Below are 17,061 nucleotides of genomic sequence, written 5' to 3' on the forward strand. Positions count from 1 at the left end.
CGTTTGAGGAGATAAAAGCTGAATCGAAGAAGGTGCTGATGGCTATACCGGAAATGGACTATTTGGCATGTTTCGGGGATTGGAAAAATCGTTGGCATAAGTGTATTTCATCGAGAGGGGATTATTTTGAAGGGGATGAAATTGATTTACAAGAATGAATAAAGATTTTTCATATTACAACCAAATTCACCTTACTTTTTGCCCATCGTGGTATAACAAACATACATACATTATATAGTATATACTTATACAATACTTACTTACACATATGAAAACATACTTATATATACTTAACTATCGAGCAGAGCTCATTTAAATGAGTGGATGTGTGCATGTGAATGTATTTTGGACGAGCCATTGTTTCAAACAAACATAAGTTGCTGATAGTAGCCCTTATGTATGTATATACAAATATAAGTATACTATATGTACATACATAGGTATGCCTGCATTGTACTATTATTTATTAAGATCATTGACTTTCTAGAAAATATGTCAATGTTAAACGTACAAATTAGTAGATAGCGAAAATATAATAATTCATATGTATGTACATATGTATAGGCGTATATGCTTATTAACACAAATTTATAAGTATGTACAAGTACATAACTATGGTGAAGCGTTGCGACGTCGCAGTTCCATGCGTACATACACACTATATATGTTACGAAGACGGGTTATCAGACCCATATTAAATAGAGTCCATTTAGTATATCCGTATGTACTCTTATATAAAAAAATTATATACATATGTATACGAGTATATATGTACGAGTACTAGTATTAATGTATACTATATTAATGTATTAAAATAAAATATTCCACATACACCCTTCTGAAAATGATGCTAGCGAAATAGCTCTTGGCTTTATATATATTTATATACATAAATATGTGCATAGGTTTGAATGACGTGGTTACCTAAAACAGCCCGCAAAACAGTTCTTTTGTCGATTCTCGAGCGTGACCCTTGCCTCAGTTCATGAAAGCTCTTGAATTTTCGGCGGTTGGAATTTCTGCCATGCAAGAGGAGCGTTCGGTATTAAATTTTTAAAATTATTAATTGGACAAGTTGTGTCTCTGTGCCATACAGTAGGAAGGGCATGCTGAGCGTCACAAAAAGTATAGTTTTTGTTCGTGGAGAAAGACTCCAGTTCTAGTGAACCCGCCTTGGCAAAGTCGAATCGAAGTCAAATCGCAGTAGTTTTTTCTATATAAAACGCAGCGTCGTTCGTCGAATCGATTGTCCACACATGCTATAGCTTTCTCAACCTATACTTTTAGATATGTAAGTTTAAATAAAAGCGAAATGAATAAAGACTCATTTGTATAATATGAAATACACATTTAATATTTGTATTGACTAGGGATGCCAATACAGTACTCCCTGGATTATCCGTGAGTCAATGTAACCCAGCTATGACGGATAATCAAAAATGACGGTTAACAGGCACATAGTTTTTGGTAATAGGACTATTAATTAGTTCGTGCGGTTTTTTTTCGAAATTTGAAACTTTATTGACGTAAAATGGTTACAAATTTAATATTCAAAGTATTGTCCATCGCTTACTACTACTTTTTCCCATCTTTCTGGCAATTCACGGATTCCCTTTGTGAAAAATTCGGTCGGTTTTGCCGCAATCCACGAATCGATCCATTTTTTGACTTCATCGTAATTACGGAAGTGCTGGTCAGCCAGGCCATGTTGCATCGATCGGAAGAGATAGTAATCGGATGGCGCAAGGTCTGGACTATACGGCGGGTGGGGTAGGACATCCCATTTGAGCGTTTCTAAGTATGTTTTGACCACTTGTGCAACATGTGGCCGAGCATTGTCATGTTGCAAAATAACTTTGTCGTGTCTATCGGCGTATTGCGGCCGTTTTTCTCGCAGTGCTCGGCTCAAACGCATCAATTGTCGTCGGTAGACATCCCCCGTAATCGTTTCATTCGGTTTCAGTAGCTCATAATACACAACACCCAGCTGGTCCCACCAGATACACAGCATAACCTTCAGGCCATGAATATTCTGCGCCGACGTCGATGTTGAAGCATGGCCAGGGTATCCATACGTTGCCCGACGTTTTGGATTGTCGTAATGGACCCACTTTTCATCGCCAGTCACAATTCGATGCAAAAAACCCTTTCTTTTGTGCCGTTGAAGCAGTTGTTCGCATGCCATAAAACGGCGTTCAACGTCTCTTGGCTTCAATTCATACGGCACCCAATGGCCTACCTTTCGGATCATTCCCATGGCTTTTAAACGTTTGGAAATGGTTGATTGATCAACTCCCAAAGTTTTTGCAACCTCTTCTTGCGTTTGAGCCGGATCTTGATCGAGCAATTCCTCCAATTCGGTATCCATGAACTTTGGCGGCGCACCCTCGCGTTCTTCGTCTTCCAAGCCAAAATCACCACTTTTAAAGCGTGCAAACCACTTCTGGCACGTTTGGCTGCTTTTTTCTTCATATTAAAATAATGAAGAAGAATTCCCCGCAAAAACACATTATTTGGCACGAAATTCGACATTTTCAAGTGTGGTAAAAATATTGTTGTTTACGCTTCAAATAAAAAACTTATACTGACGTTTGTGCCTTACGACAGTAGCTCTCCAATGAATGTTTGGAAATGTGGATCGATGGAATAATAATCAAGTTACGCCATCTGTTGTAAAACCGCACGAACTAATTAATAGACCATTACTAAAAAACAAACCTCTAGATTGTGTACAGAATCGAAAAGTACACTGAAATTTTGAGAGAAATGAACAAACGGTAAAATTTACATGCATTACATGATTATATCATTATTTTATAACGAGTTTAGTTTGTTTTTGAAAAGAATTCAGTTAGTGTCTTTTGCTTTACAGTGACTTGAGTTTTATTCTTTGCGAAAAGAAGAAATTGGCGCAAACGAATAGTGTCAGCCAAGCCGGCTTCATCTTGCATTTCATACCAGGCGATAAATTTCTCTAAATTTGATGCAGCAATTTTGGCTTCTTGTCTTAGAAATGAAGCAGTAGGATTGTGACCATTTTCATTATTGTTATCTGTTCCATCGTAATCATCATTATTTTCTTCTTCATTATTCACTTCATTAATTATTTGTTCGTCAGTCAAAAGCTCATAACCACAATCATTTTCGTCCCAATTCAACCATTCATTGATCGTTTCACTATTTTCCAATGGCAAAGCCGAAGATGTACTAGTCACAACATCAGCCTGTGAGACATCGTCATTGTTATTCGAAGGCGATTCTGTATTTGGCCATAGTTTGTTCCAACATTTTTCCAATGTTGTCGACGATAACTCAGACCATGAATCAGCTACATTATCAATTGCGTTTTTAATGTTGTAATTCTTCCATTAATCTGCCAAATCAATATTCTCTTGCGAAACGACGTCCTGAATAAATTTTTTCCGATATCGACGCTTTAAAGTTTCAATTACTGATTGATCCATGGGTTGTAGAACTGCAGTTGAATTCGGTGGCAGGAAATAACAAAAAATATTACCATTATCACTTTTTAAATCTTCAACTGGATGTGATGGGGCATTATCCAGAACCAAAACTGCTTTCTGTGATAATCCTTCCGACATTAAATAATTTCGAACATTTGGAACAAAACTGTTCATGAACCAGTCGCGAAAAATCGTTTGATCCACCCAAGCATTCTTTTGAGCATAATAAGCCACAGGAAGAGCATTCATGTTTGATTTTGTATAACAACGTGGACGTTTAGCCGTATGAACTACAGCTAATGGGAGCCTATAACCACTTGAATTTGCGCTAACCATCAATGTTATTCGTTGCTTTTGCATTTTCCCTCCAGGTGCATAGCTATTCACACAAAAATCGAGCGTCTTTTTTGGGAGCGCTTTATAGTTCAGACCCGTTTCATCAGCATTGAAAACTTGCTCACGGATAAAACCATGATTTTCGACGAAAATTTTGAAATTTTTTGTGCATTTTTCGATTTCGTTGGCACCTATGGAGCTCATCTTATCACCTTGTATCGAAACTTCCTTCACGCCATGTGGATTTTGCCAGCCATACAACCAACCTGAGCTAGCCTTGAAATCCTTCGGACCTCCTAGTTTTTCATTAAAAAATAACGCCTTTTCTTTCAATATTTGACCAGATAATGGAACGCCTTTGCTCCGAATTTGATTAAACCACTAGAATAATGCTTCATCGACTTTTTCATGCAATGTCTTTTTCATCGTTTAGTGTTTTTTTGACCGACCTCCCAAAGATTCCATCGACGCAGCATATTGTTTGATTTGAGTGGTATCTTTTTTCACTTAATGTAACAATTGTTGAACCTTTTTCTATTTCCTCAATAATTTTTAATTTATTTTCAATAGTGACCACTACTCGTTTACGCTTCGGTATTTTTTTTGTTGTTGAAGGCTCCATTTTAAATGTCTGCTCATCATGAAATTCAAATCAAACTGAAAATCTCATTGTACTGAATGTCACATCGAAAAAGAATTCCAAGAATTTGTTTTGGGTAGAATGGACAAAACAACAGTTAATTTGCTCTGCTGCGTTCACACGCATTTCTATCGAGCGAACGAAAATAAAAGAAAATCAATGAATAAAGTGAAAAACAAAAGTATTCCGCGAGGAGTTTTGTTCCAACATGATTTCGACCGTTTCATGACTATTATTGCAATATGTATTGTGGAAAATCTTAAAACGGAGGTGATGGATAACAGAGAAACGGATAATCCAGGGAGTACTGTATTACCAGAAAATTTTGATCTCCGTTTTTCAGGATATTTCTTAAGTAATCCTGTGATCCCGGGATTTACTTTGGAACATAACTTTTTTAATTTCAGTACAAATGCAATACCTTGAAGCATCTAAATATACCATGAATTAAAACCATTTAAAATTTAAGATAAACCGATTTTAGAAATCACATATTTATTAACATGGCAAATATTAAAGTAATAAATTTTTTTAAATTGTATTGAAAAAAAAACATGTGTTTGAGGGACGCATACATCAAAAATAAGAATCTAAATAAAGGGTAATTTTGAATGTAATAAATAATAAAAAAAAAAGAAAGTGTGTGGTAGTTCACGGAACCCGCACGATTGAAGTGAAACTTCTTTTATCAACAAATCAATAATTTAACTATTATTTCAATATAATGCATGCAGAAGTCATGGAAAGCATGGAATGGAATTTTATTAAACAGAATTATTTATTTATTTTAATATAAAAAGAAATGAATTTATTGTACTCAATTACATTTGGTTCTCGGCATTGTCATTATCATTATTGGATTCGTTTTCCAAAAATGAAACAAGGGCTTTATGGTAACTGAAATACGTAAAAAATGATCTACATTCTAATCTATCAAGGTATCGATGAAATACTGCATCAATGGTAGTTCCGCATCTTGTTGTTGGTACTACAAATTATCACTTATCGTACAACCGGAGGATTCACTGTCACGGTGTTCAACAGTAGCTCTTAATTTTTTACGCTCCAAATACTCACGTTGCCGTTCAGCACCTGTTTTCGGTTTCCGTTTTTGTTGATTTGATGCCATATTTAACAGAAATCAATCAACAAAACAAAATATGTTTGTAAGATTTGCTCAAAACTACACACACACTCTATGACGCGTCTCGCGTTACTAATATAATATTGTGTTTGGGATAACTGTCAACTGTTTCCACCGAAATGCGTTCGCAAAGTGTATGGTCTTTGGTATGGTAAACAGATTTATGATACATTATTTTGCGGCGACAGCACAGCGCGATAGCCCAGCGGCTAGCAATGTGGGCTTCCGATCCGAAATCCTTGGTTCGAATCACAAGAAAAATTTTTTTTTTTTTTTTTTATGCATTTATTTCATTTTGTTTTATGATATGTTTATGAGCAGATTTTTTTCATGGCAGAAATACACTCGGAGGTTTGCCATTGCCTGCCGAGGGGCGACCGCTATTAGAAGAATGTTTTCATTAATTTTGCTTTCACCGAGATTCGAACCAACGACCTCTCTGTGAATTCCGAATGGTGATCACGCACCAACCCACTCGGCTACGGTGGCCGTCAATCAAATGTCATATTTACAAATTACATTCGATAAGAATGCAATAATAAACGACCGCATTACATTCACGACGACACGCCACGCCAGTCTTTTAACAGATGGCGCTGGCATAGCGTGAGTTTTACGTAGTTTAGCGTAGTTTTACTCCTCACAGCGTTTCATCCACGCCACGCTTTTAACAGATGGCGCTGGCGTAGCGTCACATATCGATGAAACGCTATGGTTTTACTCCTCACAGCGTTTCATCCTTCGAGACAAAAGAAGTTTCACTTCAAAAAACATTAAACAAAATTCTAAAAAACAAAACCTCCAAAAAATAGCTGTATGCACATACCTATGTGTATGTATGCAGGTACTAAGATCTTGTTTTATGCGGATTATTTTTATGCGATTTTGAAGTTATGCGGTTTGCATTTCATCCAAAAATTTCTTGAACAATCATCGCAAAGCTTAATTACTGATTACATTGTCAGAAAAGAAAGAGAATGAAGTTTGTGAAAATCCACCGCCCTTACCGCAAGTATATATTGCAGCTACAGTCTCTTCTGATGACGAAGATGATTTGGAACGGTGCACTTCGCGAACGGTGCAAACCATTATCAGATAGCGATAATGATTAAGAAATGTAAAACTAAGTTTGAATAGAAGTTTAGTTGACGCTTTTATATGAATTTCTTTCGGACATTCGAAGTAATTTATTAAGCAGCCTATTTCTTTTAATTTCGGCAAACTTTTTTAGGCGGTTTTAAGCTAATTTAAACTTGTTGTGTTGGTTTTATGCGATTTTAGAAAATTACGGAACGTATTACTCCTCAATACAAGTTAAGTCTTTTTAATGCGAATTTTTTATATGCGCCTTTCTCTAGAACCTGTCCACCGCATAAAATATATCATATGTACACATACACTCGCATTTATGTATATTTAATATTTTATTAAGTAATTTATAAAAGGTACGTGGCTACTTAAATAAGTAAAAGTTCATAGCTGCAACAAAACAATGCATTTATTAAGTGTGGTCATGTTTTAAATTTATTATTCAAAATACCAGCGAGTTTTATCAGCGAGCACTGTTTGCTTAGTACATTTTCAATTGATAAACAACTGTATTGATAAATATTTTGCTTCCCTGTGAAAACTGACGTGTCTCTTCATTTGCACTGGAATTTTCGCTATTTATCAACAAATATTTTCTTACTTAAAATAAGTTAATGAAATACTTGCTATGGTAGTCAGAAAATGTTCTTGCCTTAGTAAGTATGTATGGACTTTCTCTGCAATGGTATCACAAAAAACGAATTTGATTTCTTCGACCAAGTGTGCCCTCTCTCACTGGGCAACCATTTTAACCTAACTATATCAAATTCGAGTTTTTGACGTGATAACGTCTTATAATTCAATTTAGCCGGCTGCACGCACGAAAAAATGTGTCGTTACCTTGCTCATTTGTCGTTACCTTGCTCATTTGTCGTTACCTTGCTCATTTGCCGTTACCTTGCTCATTGCCGTTACCTTGAATGAACTGCAAGCGAAAGCGCGGAACGAACGACAAAGCAAACGAAAGGCAACGTTCGACATCTTGCTCTCTCCTATTTAAGTGAGCGTATATATGTATGTATATGCGCATATGTACATATATAAATTCACGTATTTGTATTTGAATATGCCTTCTTATTGATTATTATTAATTTGATTTACTTGAAGAATTTAAAATAAAACCAAGTTTGTTAATAATACCTGTTGTTTTAATGTTATTATTATTAATTTTTTTATTATATATGAAGGAAAAAATTTATAGTAATATTTACCACATACCTTATAAGATATGTTGTATACTAATATATGTATATAAACATGCATATACATATACAATTTCGCGCAATTTTCAAAAAGAACAAATCTATATGTAAAAATGCATACAAATCATATGGACATATCAAATATACGAATCTATTCCGTACGCAAGCAAATGTAAGCTAATGTGCTTGAACTGCAAGCGAGAGCGCGGAACGAACGACAAAGAGCACAATCGGCCCCCGCGTTCGGCAACGTTCGACATCTGGCTCTGTCCTACTTGAGTGAGCATATATATGTATGTATGTATATGTATGTATATGCGCATTTGTATATACATAAATTCACATACTTGTATTTGCATATGCCTTCTTCTTGTGTGCATGGTAATGAACCATTTCTCTGTTGAGAATAGGACGATGATAGAAAAAGTAGGAAATGAAAGGGAGTGTTTCGAGTGTAAAGTGTCTTGAAAAAGGCAAATCGATGATGGTGCCTCTTAGTGTTGTTGACTTACTAACGTCTGATGCACAATCGAAATTGAAGATATCTTTCATGAATTTGATAAATGTTTCGTCATTTTTCACGTTTGTGTAAATGTAACTTGACTTATTCCATTGCAATTCCATTTACCTCCTCCTCTATATCCATACAAAATATCTATCAAACAAATAAAATTAAAATTTTGTTTTGAAAATTGCAACCATTCCATAAATATTTTCTTATGACGTTGTCACGTTAAACTATCGTCAGTAAACCGACTTTACAGACAACCTTTTTATCAGTGTTTTGATTTTCTTCTTTTTTTTGACAATTGTCACTGATGAATATTTTGACAAATGCATAATAAGTAGAAAATCTCAAATTTACAGAAATGAAACGTATAAAACAAAATAAAATCAATTAAACAAAATTATAAATATTTTCGGTTGTTATAACACACACACACAAATCTATACATTTTTTTTTATTTTAATTTTATATGAGATTAGCTCCGTTGAGTTTTTATGCACTAAGCACTCTTCTGTGGTAAAAAATACAAAAGCGCCTATCAGGTCATGGTTTTGAGAAAAGGTTTTTTGAGTGTTTAGACAGACAATTAACGACATTCATCGGGGTATATGTACTTTCCACCTTCTTAAGGTGCCGACCCCGAAATGCCGTAATCAGAGTCCAACCACCACCCATAGCAGATGAAGAGCTCCAGCCAGCACAATTACGTTCTGGGTACTGTAGCAGGCTAAACTCGTACCTATCCAGAATTGACCCCTACATACTAAACATACATATATCCAGCATGTGAAGGCACCCCGCACGACACTAACCACCTCTTCACATGCCCCATCAAACAAACTCATCTAACACCCCTCTCCCTCTGGACCCAACCTGTCGAAACAGTAAGTTTCCTGGGCCTACCGTTAGAAGAGCTAGACGAAGACGACCGGTAATCTACACTACACTGACAAGGTTAAGTATACAGCTACAGCACCAACAACAATAAGCATTGTGTTCGTTTTAACTTCAAGTTCAAAAGCACGTGATTGTATGTCTCTGTCCGTCAGGCTGTGTCAAAAGACATTTTATAAAGTTTTGACGACCTACTACAGAAAGTATCAGGTCCGTTTATTCAGTCGTCCCGAAATGTACTATATTCTTAACTATTCCCTTCTCAGAACACATTTCGTGTCCAAGTGTAACAGATTCCGACGAAATAATGTTTGTCGTGATTTTACATCCACAAAACACCAGGGTATACAAATTTATATTTTTTGTATACATATTATTATAACGAGATTCACCGCGCCTAGGTGAGGTTGACACTTGGATTGGATATGTATTGCACGTCAACCACTTTAATCTCAAACCTTCCATTCAATTCGCATTCTAAAAATCGGGCCTAAATCTTACTTTTACTTCTAATGGTCATTTAACGACCTTAAAAACACCCGAGGAACGAGTTTTAAGTTAATCCGATGAATTTGAAAACTTCGTCTGTCATATTAAATTCTGAAAAACGCTACTCGGTATTAAAAATTAAACGTTTTTAAATTTTTTTTTTAACTATTGCTGATAATCTAAATTTCAACTACTTTGGGCAGACCGTGGGATGCTCAATTGCCGAAGAATGGCTCAAACACATGTAAATATATATAAAATCTTGAAAATAGCACAACTTTAAAGGCAAAGCATCGGGTAAGTATCATTCATTCATAAACGAACGTGGCCTTATGTGGTAACCAAAAATCGCGAGTCGTTTGAAAAAATAACGGCAGTTTAGTTTTCACATCAAAGTCGGTTGGTGTATGAAAATTGCATAATATAATAGAATGTAGCTCTCGAAAACAATTTTAGAGCTACTGTTAATTATTTTTGAATTTGCTATAAAATATAGATTCAACTATAGCTGTTAGTATAACAGCCTTCCCCGCTTGATTGCCAACGAACATACAAGTTGTATTCAGTTATCAGGGCTATCTGGTAAATGAGATTTGTTTAGATGGATAATCTACTTTCCATTTCAAATGAGACCAACAATGGCTTTTGAATACATTCGACTAAATATGAATTGAAAAACATTTTCTTTTCTGATTTTGTATTTTAATTTATTCTTTGGTTATTTCGTGTATATTTGGAAATGTTTAATAGTGGAGATAAAATCAAGTAAATTTATTTTATGCTTGCGATTTATTTTTAACAGAGCGTATTCTGAATATCTAAGTTGAATTATTCAATTTGCGTATCGGAACTCGGAAAGATTTTAAATATTCGATTCAAATAATATAATACCAGTCCGAGTCCCAAAACTATGCCAAAAAGTGTCACACGATTGCGCCAATGATGTTTGGAGTCATTCATTAGTTGGACGATGCGCAGAGCTGCCTCCTTTGTTTCTTCAATGCTACCGGAATTATCAATGACGAAATGCGACTGGTCGCATTTTTTATCTAATGGCATTTGAGATTCAATACGTTTTTTAGCATCCTCCATTGAATATTCGTTACGTTGCATAAGTCGATTTAACTGTATCTCAGCGTCACTAAAAACGAGAAAATATTAAAAAAAAAAATATCTATCTATAGTCTTTTTTTATTTACCACGACACAGTAATTATCTTATATATAAATTCCATAAGTATGCCCGTTTCGAAGAGCAGGGGCAAATCGAGCACAATCCACGAGTGCCCACTCATGAAATGTTTAAAAACCTGCAGGAAAATTGTGCGATGAATTACCGGATGTGTAATTTGATTTAATTTGCCGCGTAATTGTTTGTCGCTAAAAATGGCCTTGCCCAAGGCCTCACGATTGATTTCTTTAGTTGGCAGAATAATTTCTTCACCAAATACTTGTCGTATTTTATGCCAACATGTTGTTCCAGGTTGCACAACTGAAAGCCAAGTTATACTTAGTTCATGTTTTTATTAATTAATGCTAATCATTATTAACGAAGTAATCTTAATAGTACATTAACTTACTTTCTCGAGCAATTTTATCGGCGTCAACGACTGGTATACCATTGTCCCGGAACACTTGGCTTACCGTGCTTTTGCCTGTAGCTATTCCTCCCGTTATGGCCACAATAAACATTTTAACTTAATTTTAAATTTACTTGGTCAATTTTACTTTGTAAACTATTTGCCCAATTGCAATAAACCAATCAGCTGATAACCACGTTGCCAATCGCGGTAACAAGGTGAATAGAGTGGCCACACTTAAATTTTTTTAATTTTTTTAAGTAATTCTAATAAAACCTCCCTGCAAGACATTGAATTTTAACTGAGAAAAAACATATTCTTCAATACTGAAATAAGCAATTAAATTTACATTTTGATTATAATGTAAGAATTTTCGCAACAGCTTTGATATACGTATAGCTATTTCGCTAACTAACACCAGGCCTGAGCAATCATATCTGTTGTTAACAATGATAATGAACATTCATATACTTGACAAACATCATAACAGAATATACATCCCCCGTACACGTATGAGGAATGTGTGCAGGAGTGGCAAGTCCTTGGCCGGATGCAAATCCGGGTCATTCCAGTAACCCAGACTGTCTTAGAAATGACACATGGTTGTGTTCGAACCATGAGCTTGCACCTGCCACATTGTTTAAACTATGGGTTTACAAGTGAGTAAATTAAACAGCACTTTGCAGCCTTGAGCAATATTTGCCAAGGCCAATTCATACAATGCAGCAGCAGACTTACAAAAACGAAATTTACATGTATTTCGATTTTGCAATAGAATGGCATAATCAGCTGCTTGTTTTCCACGAATTTCTTACGAATAATAACACAGTCGTGTGCATAAATTTCGCCATTTCATAAACAAAAATGCAAATCAAAGAACGTCTGTGGAATGAAAGAGACGGGGTAATATTGAATAAAGAATAAAATTTCCTTATAAAAAATTAATCTTCTTTAACATAAAGGAGAAACAGAGGCTGTCCAAGAAAATATTTCCGATGAGGGGCTAAAACTCTCCAACTGAAATATATGATGGGGAAAGCACTTTTTGTAAATAAAAAAAGTTTAATTTGGTGAAAAGTGGACTTCTTCATACTTTTGAATGTCTGTTGTGTAATTAATATTCTGAGTTGTTATATTATTCAATTCTTTTTATGCTTATAAATTTTTACCTTCTAATATATTCCCGGGGAATATATTACATAACACCCGATTAGTCGAATACATCATGAATATCGTATACCGAATAACTTGAATAACTTACAATCTTCAATTAAACAGCCATTGTTTTTATTTGATATTTTTGTATTTTAACGAAGTGCATTCGATGCTGAAAGTATTATTTCCATAAGAAATAATTTATTGTTGCTAAATTTTTTGTTTGTCGTATTTAAATACAAGATGTTATATATTCAGTTCATTCAGTCTACAAATAATTCTTACAGACTATATTAGACAACTTAATTACTAAGAGATGGTGTAAGCATTTCTCTCACTAAGGCATTAAAAAGTTTTTCTTACAACGAGTAACAACTATGCAACCCTGGGGCTACGTTTGGTTACACCGCTGTAGCGACCGCCATTTTATTTTATATGCATCTGTAAATTCCTTGTGTAATTTGATGTGAAGGGGAAATCGTGCGCGATAAAAATAAAATTCGTAATTTTTTGTAAAATTAATTGATAAAAAGTTAAAGGGCTTCTATAAAGTGGATATCTACCTTTGAAATAAACACTAAAGAAAAAAAAAACAGGTTCACAATGGTGGATAAAATTGATATGAGTTTGGATGATATTATAAAAAGCCAAAAGCCCAAAACTGGTGGCGGACGTGGTACCAGTGGTGTTCGTCGTGGTGGTGGACGACCAACTCGCGGCGGTGGTAATGCTGATGGACGTCGCAGACCAGTTGGTGGCGCTACATTGAAAGGACGTAGTCGCGGAGGCGGCATACAAAAGGCGAAATTCGCAAGGGTAAAGAATTTGAAATAAAATGAATCGAATAAAAATGGATAACGATACGTGAGCGTGTAAATTAGCATTCGGCAGTAAAAAAACCATTTGTGGAGTCATGTGCTTTATTTTGCTATATTTATTTCTGTTCGGTCATTTATATCAACCATAAAATATGGCCGACAGAATGAAAAATACAACATAAATTTGCGATCGTGAATTTTTTCGCGATGCATACAAAACTAAAAGTTAATAAATGCATAAAATGGCTACACAACGGGACTTGCTGAAAGCTGCAGTGTGTTTGGATGATGGAAAATAAATTAAATTAATCAAAGGAGGAATGATTACGAGAAAATTCGGTGGCTTTCGTGTGCATTAGCCACGACAGGAGCTCAACATTTACCTCAGAGCACATTGCATCAATTACCATTTCCTAAATTGTTATTTTATACTACTTAACCTCGTTAAATTGATCGATAAATGTTTCACTTGTATTATAAATTTCTGCTTAGCAATGCCTATGTTTAATTTTCTTTGAATTGCATATTACATTTGAGTTGATTTTACCGTTTGACTGATGCGTCAACGGTACTCTCTTCGTTCGTTGGTACGCACGTTTACTCGGTGGCGCGTATAACGCACCTTGTGCTGCCGACCGTCACCGTCACTTCCAAGCGGTGGGCGTTAATGGCCAATGGTCATAAACACGTAAAGACTAATTTGAGAATGAAGTTGTTTAACTGCAGCGACGCTATCGGAGATCGCAATCGAACCAGAAAAGAACATAAATTCCTTAGAATGCAAATTCCACAACAAAACAACAACAACAACTGATCACAAAACGAATCCCATCACAACCTACTACTCCTACTCCCTCTAGGGCGATGTAAACAGCGCTTGGAAACACGATATGTACGACGGACCAAAACGTGGTATTTTAAAAGGATCTTCAGAGGTAGCAAAGTTACTCGTCTCCAACTTGGATTATGGTGTGTCGGACTCGGACATTCAGGAGTTGTTTGCCGAATTCGGGCCGCTGAAGAAGGCAGCGGTGCATTACGATCGCTCTGGAAGATCATTGGGTTGGTTTAGTATTATATTTTACACTTTCTTAATTATGAAAATTTCAATAACATAAAGGTACCGCTGATGTTGTATTTGAACGCCGCTCTGATGCACTTAAGGCTATTAAACAATATAATGGTGTACCTCTCGATGGACGGCCAATGAATATTCAATTAACCACATCGGACGTTTCGGCTCTGACCAGAGTTGGTCGCATAGGCGGTAGTCCGGTCAAGCGTAGGACGGGTACAGCCCCACCTGCTAGACGTGGAGGTAATAAATTTGTGAATAACTTCTCGCCTTGATTTTGAGTTGTCATATTACAATTATAGCGACCAGCGGAGCACGCCGTGGACCACCAAACCGTAAGGGAGCTGTTGGTGGCAAACGAGGTGGGCGCACCAAAGCTCCAGAAAAAACAGCAGCTGAATTAGATGCTGAGTTGGATGCTTATGTTAATGATATGAAAATTTAGAGATAATTTAAGAAATTAATAGCTAACAATATTAAAATAATTTTTGCCCTTGACTTTAAAATATGTGAATAAATGTTACTTGAGCAAGAAGGTATAACAAAATATGATCTTTAAAACTAAAACCAAAAAGTACAAAAAATACGAAAGTTTTCTCGAACAACAATTTGTACGATGTCAATAAAAGATTTATTTCAGTTTTTACCTTTAGTATGTATCAGAATTGTATTAGTTTACTCAAGAACTTTGAAATAATTTTCAATTCATCATTAGGCTTCGGAATGTATAATTTAAAGCCGAAACTTAAGTTTTAGCATATCATTATTTCATCTTTTGTACTCGTAAACACTTCACATTTTCGTGAATATCAATATTTTTTCTGAAACTGTAAATAAAACATTACAATCAAGTAATCCATTCGTTTTGTGTTTTTTTTTTTTTTTTTTTGTGACACTTGATTAAAGCGGACAAGAGCAACTCTGGTAGCATATCTGCTTGAATCGTAATAGAGCACAGAAAAATATTTTTAATATCTATGAAATAATCTCTAATTTATGGTTTTATGGTATTAATGTTTAAATACGATCGCTTCCCTTTTAACATTTATTTATTTATTAATCCACAAACAGGATGCTTGCAGACTATAAAATAGATAGATTCGAACAAAGACCTTATGACAAGAGTCTTAAAGTAACTTCTTGAAAGCAGATTTAGAGTAAGAAAAATCAACGTCTAAGGAAAAAGAAGCCTTTAATTGGACTAGAATCCTCCTAAAAGGAGGTGGCCGCTGTAGCCGAATGGGTTGGTGCGTACGCATTCGGAATTCACAGAGAGAACGTAGGTTTGAATCTCGGCGAAACACCAAAATTAAGAAAAACATTTTTCTAATAGCGGTCGCCCCTCGGCAGACAATGGCAAACCTCCGAGTGTATTTCTGCCATGAAAAAGCTCCTCATAAAAATATATGCGGTTCGGAGTCGGCTTGAAACTGTAGGTCCCTTCATTTGTGGAACAACATCAAGACGCACACCACAAATAGGAGGAGGAGCTCGGCCAGGCACCTAAAAAGGGTGCACGCGCCAATTATATATATATATATGTTTTTTTTTTTCAGATTATCCGCGTATAGAAAATTACACTTGGAAAAACAGGATGAAATATCGTTAATGATGAGGACAAATAGCCACGGGCCTAGGACACTACCTTGGGGGACATCAGAGGAAACAACAAAAGAATAAGATGATACATTATCAAGTCTAACGACACAGTGTCTATTATGAAGATAGGAAGTTAGACACTAAAAATTGAGAATGAAAGCCGAAACCCCTACATTTAGTTTATTAAAATTGAGTGAGATACCCTATCAAAAGCCTTCAAAAAATCTGAGTAGATTGCATCCATTTGAAAACCCCTATTTGAAGGGTATCCGAATATTCCTTAAAGGCAACTCAATTAGTTAAAGTAAATCTGCCGGAACAAACCCATGTTGTTTGGGGCAAAACACATTTTAACTGGAAACTATATTTTGTCTATACGATTATTACATTAAACAGGATATCTTCATGGACAAAGTCAAAATCAGGAGTGTATGACATAGAATTCGAAGAAAAAAATATAGAAAAAAGATTGACAGCATCGGAGGTGGAATTAGTCAAGACGCTTTTAAGATGAATCGACGCTTCCTACATTACGAATATAATTTCCGTATAAAGATTTATTGAGCTTGTTGAATTTACCTCTGAAAAACACGCGCCGCCTACGAAAATCAGCATTAACAATGCTTTTGCTTTTTATAAAACTTATTCTTCAATTCTCTTAGTCGTTTGAGTTCTTCGACCGCTTCGACAACTTAACACTTAACATTGGGATGTGACTCACGCAAGTTTCAAATAATACAAATCTAAAAATGTCATAACAGCCAACTACAGCCACATTTTCAAATTGCCGAAAGCAATCCAGCGCAAACAAATTATTTAATTCAACAAAATTATAACGCGAGTAATTAAAATAAACTGACTACTACTTCAAAATATTGTAAATTCAACTTCCAACACCAATAGACTGTCATGGTGATTGGAAGGCGAAATCTACATACATACATAACTAACAGCAAGCGCGAGTATAAAATGAATATAAGAGCTATCAAATATAAAGTCTAAAAATCTATTGATTTGTGATAATTGAATATATAGTAAGTTATCAATTAAGTAAAATTTGCATAAACTC

General features: G+C 35.4%; 3 protein-coding genes across 3 annotated transcripts; 1 reads left to right on the plus strand and 2 right to left on the minus strand.

Moving 5' to 3' along the window:
* Nucleotides 1-2,825: 2,825 nt before the first annotated feature.
* LOC129247317 (jerky protein homolog-like) lies at nt 2,826-3,713 on the minus strand. Its single transcript, XM_054886444.1, has 2 exons — nt 3,518-3,713; nt 2,826-3,328 (listed from the first exon to the last, which is right to left on the minus strand). Exons 1-2 carry the CDS (start codon nt 3,711-3,713, stop codon nt 2,826-2,828), a joined length of 699 nt encoding a protein of 232 aa, XP_054742419.1.
* Nucleotides 3,714-10,453: 6,740 nt separating this feature from the next.
* On the minus strand, nt 10,454-11,536 carry LOC129248973 (dephospho-CoA kinase domain-containing protein). The gene is made up of 3 exons (XM_054888579.1): nt 11,346-11,536; nt 10,966-11,257; nt 10,454-10,907 (listed from the first exon to the last, which is right to left on the minus strand). Exons 1-3 carry the CDS (start codon nt 11,455-11,457, stop codon nt 10,595-10,597), a joined length of 717 nt encoding a protein of 238 aa, XP_054744554.1. The 5' UTR covers nt 11,458-11,536; the 3' UTR covers nt 10,454-10,594.
* A 1,397-nt stretch (nt 11,537-12,933) lies between these two features.
* Nucleotides 12,934-15,252, plus strand: LOC129253049 (THO complex subunit 4). The gene is made up of 4 exons (XM_054891281.1): nt 12,934-13,316; nt 14,179-14,380; nt 14,439-14,636; nt 14,696-15,252. Exons 1-4 carry the CDS (start codon nt 13,104-13,106, stop codon nt 14,836-14,838), a joined length of 756 nt encoding a protein of 251 aa, XP_054747256.1. The 5' UTR covers nt 12,934-13,103; the 3' UTR covers nt 14,839-15,252.
* Nucleotides 15,253-17,061: the final 1,809 nt, after the last annotated feature.

This window comes from Anastrepha obliqua, chromosome 1 (assembly GCF_027943255.1).
Source record: "Anastrepha obliqua isolate idAnaObli1 chromosome 1, idAnaObli1_1.0, whole genome shotgun sequence".
Taxonomy (NCBI): Eukaryota; Metazoa; Arthropoda; class Insecta; order Diptera; family Tephritidae; genus Anastrepha; species Anastrepha obliqua.